The following is a 2,933-nucleotide window of genomic DNA, read 5'->3' on the forward strand; positions in this document are numbered from 1 at the left end:
TATTATAAAATTTTTGAATATTCATAAAAAATAATTCAAGTGCTTCATGAAAAGGCACTTAAAATACATATTCAGCACATAACAAGTGCTTCTTTAGAAAGTACTTTTATAATCCAGAATCGTTTCTAAATTTTCTGTCGAATACTGTCAGAATTACTTTTAACTCTTCAAAAAACTCTCCCAAAATGCAATATCGTTTACACTTATATGTCTTCTTGTGTGCCGATGAGATGAGACGGCATGTTCCGAGCATAGTTTTCTTTCTCCTTATCTCTCTTTTTTAGTTTTTCAATGTCATAGGAAATAGAAACAGCAACCAAACACACCTTGGACAGAGAGGTTAGCTACACCAAGACAAAATCCTATATACTTCATTCCAATCCAAGTCCCTAAATCATTTACAAGCAAAATGATCAACATCTACTGCAATGGTACTTTATTGAAAAATGAATAATACTAATTTTTATATCACATGATGTGGCAGTTAATGTGTACATGCCACATCATGTAAAATATTAGTTTTTATTTTTCTAATTTTATTTATTAAAATACATTTCATTCATGTAACTGATGTAGCATATGATATAGACATGTCACATCATATGATATAGAAACGTATGATAAAAATGCAGTAAGTGTAGCATTACTCAAACTAATTTATCATTTTATTTTCTTTTATAATTTATTGACACTTTTTAATTGATGTGGTTGTACCTCATCCGCCACATAAGGTGGTATGAGAGTGTGGTAAAACAAAATAATAATTAATTAACCAAAAAAAAAAGAAACCAAAAACACAAATTGACCCCACCGAATCTAATGCCCCAAAAAAAAAACCCCAAAGAAATTAACGTATTTATGCATCGACGGCGGGCCACCAAACAAAGAAATCTTATTCTTTGGTGGTCTTAGGGTTAAAGATGCTCACCATCTTCTTAAGTTGATCAACGAATGAAATATACGGAACGGTTCCATCATTCCCAGCAAGCACTTTGTACTTGTCCTTCCTAGTGAAGTTAGTGCACTCAAACCCTAATGTGGAGGCCAATATCATCTGCACGTAATTTGCAACTTCATGAGGGCTTTTTCCGGACGAACACGTGGCTTCCATAGGCAACTGGTTCAAGAACGTAACTTCATAAACAGGCCTAGGGTTCATGAAGAAGAATATGGGGTCCAAAGCTTTCCAACCTTTCGCCGTGGTTGCGTGGAAAAACCCTACCCTGTAGTTCATGGCCACAGGAACAATTCGGTTCGTAAGCTCAGCAAAGAGTGCACTGAACCTCAAGAGAAAAGGTTCACGACATGTTGTTCCTTCTGGACAAACCACCAAGTCCCCTTTGGATAGTTCAAGCTTGATTCTTTCGGCATCCACGTGTCGAACTCGGGTTAAACGAACGGTGGGGATTGGTGCTAACATCTCCGATAATCGAGAGATTGAGTATGTGACTGCTGGAATTTTACGTTTGAGTACGCTTGAGAGGATAACGGGGTCCATTAGTGTTCGATGAGTGCAGACGAAGAGCACGCCAGAGTTGCCACCGGAGAAGGGCGGTGGGGTTTTCCCTTTCACAATTATTTTGCCGCCAAATAGTTGGGATGTGTAGGGAATAAGCGTCATTGGCAATATCAACCCCAAGACTATCCGAATGAAGGCGAGTAAGATGCCTAGGGGCATCCATAGTAGGATTAGAAGGGCGGTTGAGGGCGTCGGGCGCTTGACTAATCGGCCGTCATGGAAGATCACCGGAAGTGGTCTGAGGACTTGATGCTCATTCTTTTGGTTGGTCATGGTAAATGGTGGGTGCATTTGTTCCTGTAGTGACAAGCCATGCATATGCATGATTTACTTAACCAGTAAGAGTGAATTGTGTACGTTTAAAACAACTTGAAAGAAAAATTAAATAATTGTTAAATTTATGTGTCACATAATTAGTGATCAAAAGTTTATGTTTATGTTATGTGCCATATCAGTTAGTAATAAAAAGTTGCGCTAATATAGCTGCCATATTATCTACTTACCTTGCATAGTGATAGAAATGAAGAACTTGATGATGAAGGCCTTCCCAACCCTAACGTTGGTTCCTCATCTATGAACACCTTTGCCACTCGGTCATATATATTCTGGGAACAAACTTGACTTTTAACAAAGCCTGTGGCAAACCCAAATCGGCTCACAACAAGCTCACTACCAATAACTTCATCAGCTCTCAAGTGCTCCTTCACAAACCTCTCCACCATAACCCTCGGCATCTTAGTCACCACAACCCTCCTATCATATAAGCTAAACACTTTCCAAGCCTCCATATCCAAATCATCCATGTAAAACTTTGGCAAAACTGCTCTGGCCACCGATTCAATCTCCGACTCAGGAACACCACAAACAGCAACAAAAATCATAAGCTTAAGCCCAGCTTCCTCCGTACCAATCATCTCAAGAAACCGAATAATCGGCCACACCATCAACAAGAAGGCAAACCGGATCAAACCCGATGCCTCAAATGCCACCAACATGAAGTAGGAGAAAGGGTCGGGGTCCTTGAGAAGTGTTCCTTCGAGCTCAGAAGCCACAGTCTCCATTAGGCTACTTGTTTGCATTTTTTCCAGGTTTTTTTGGTTTGGGATATTATGCCGTAGACTTATATCTGGCTATAAGTACTATATTTGGCTCAGGATTTTGTAAATTTGTCTGAGTTAGAATGTAGGAATGAATTAGTTTATCTGTTTACAACTAACCCTGCTTTATATAATTACTCTCTGATCAGTCTCTCTCCCTCTAAATAGTTGATCCGTTTTGGGTTTTGAGTGGATGTATCTGCAAAGAAAAAAGTTCAATACGCCACGTAATTAAATACACACACAAAAGATCGATTACTTAACCTCAACAACTTAGGGTGATGTGGACCTTTTTGCGACACAAAGTCCATTTGTAC

At 39.0% G+C, this 2,933-nt stretch overlaps 1 protein-coding gene across 1 annotated transcript; it reads right to left on the reverse strand.

The window, feature by feature from the left end:
* Nucleotides 749-2,724, reverse strand: LOC18784694 (glycerol-3-phosphate acyltransferase 5). The gene is made up of 2 exons (XM_007218991.2): nucleotides 2,023-2,724; nucleotides 749-1,816 (listed from the first exon to the last, which is right to left on the reverse strand). Exons 1-2 carry the CDS (start codon nucleotides 2,596-2,598, stop codon nucleotides 893-895), a joined length of 1,500 nt encoding a protein of 499 aa, XP_007219053.2. The 5' UTR covers nucleotides 2,599-2,724; the 3' UTR covers nucleotides 749-892.

Source organism: Prunus persica, chromosome G2 (assembly GCF_000346465.2).
Source record: "Prunus persica cultivar Lovell chromosome G2, Prunus_persica_NCBIv2, whole genome shotgun sequence".
Classification (NCBI taxonomy): Eukaryota; Viridiplantae; Streptophyta; class Magnoliopsida; order Rosales; family Rosaceae; genus Prunus; species Prunus persica.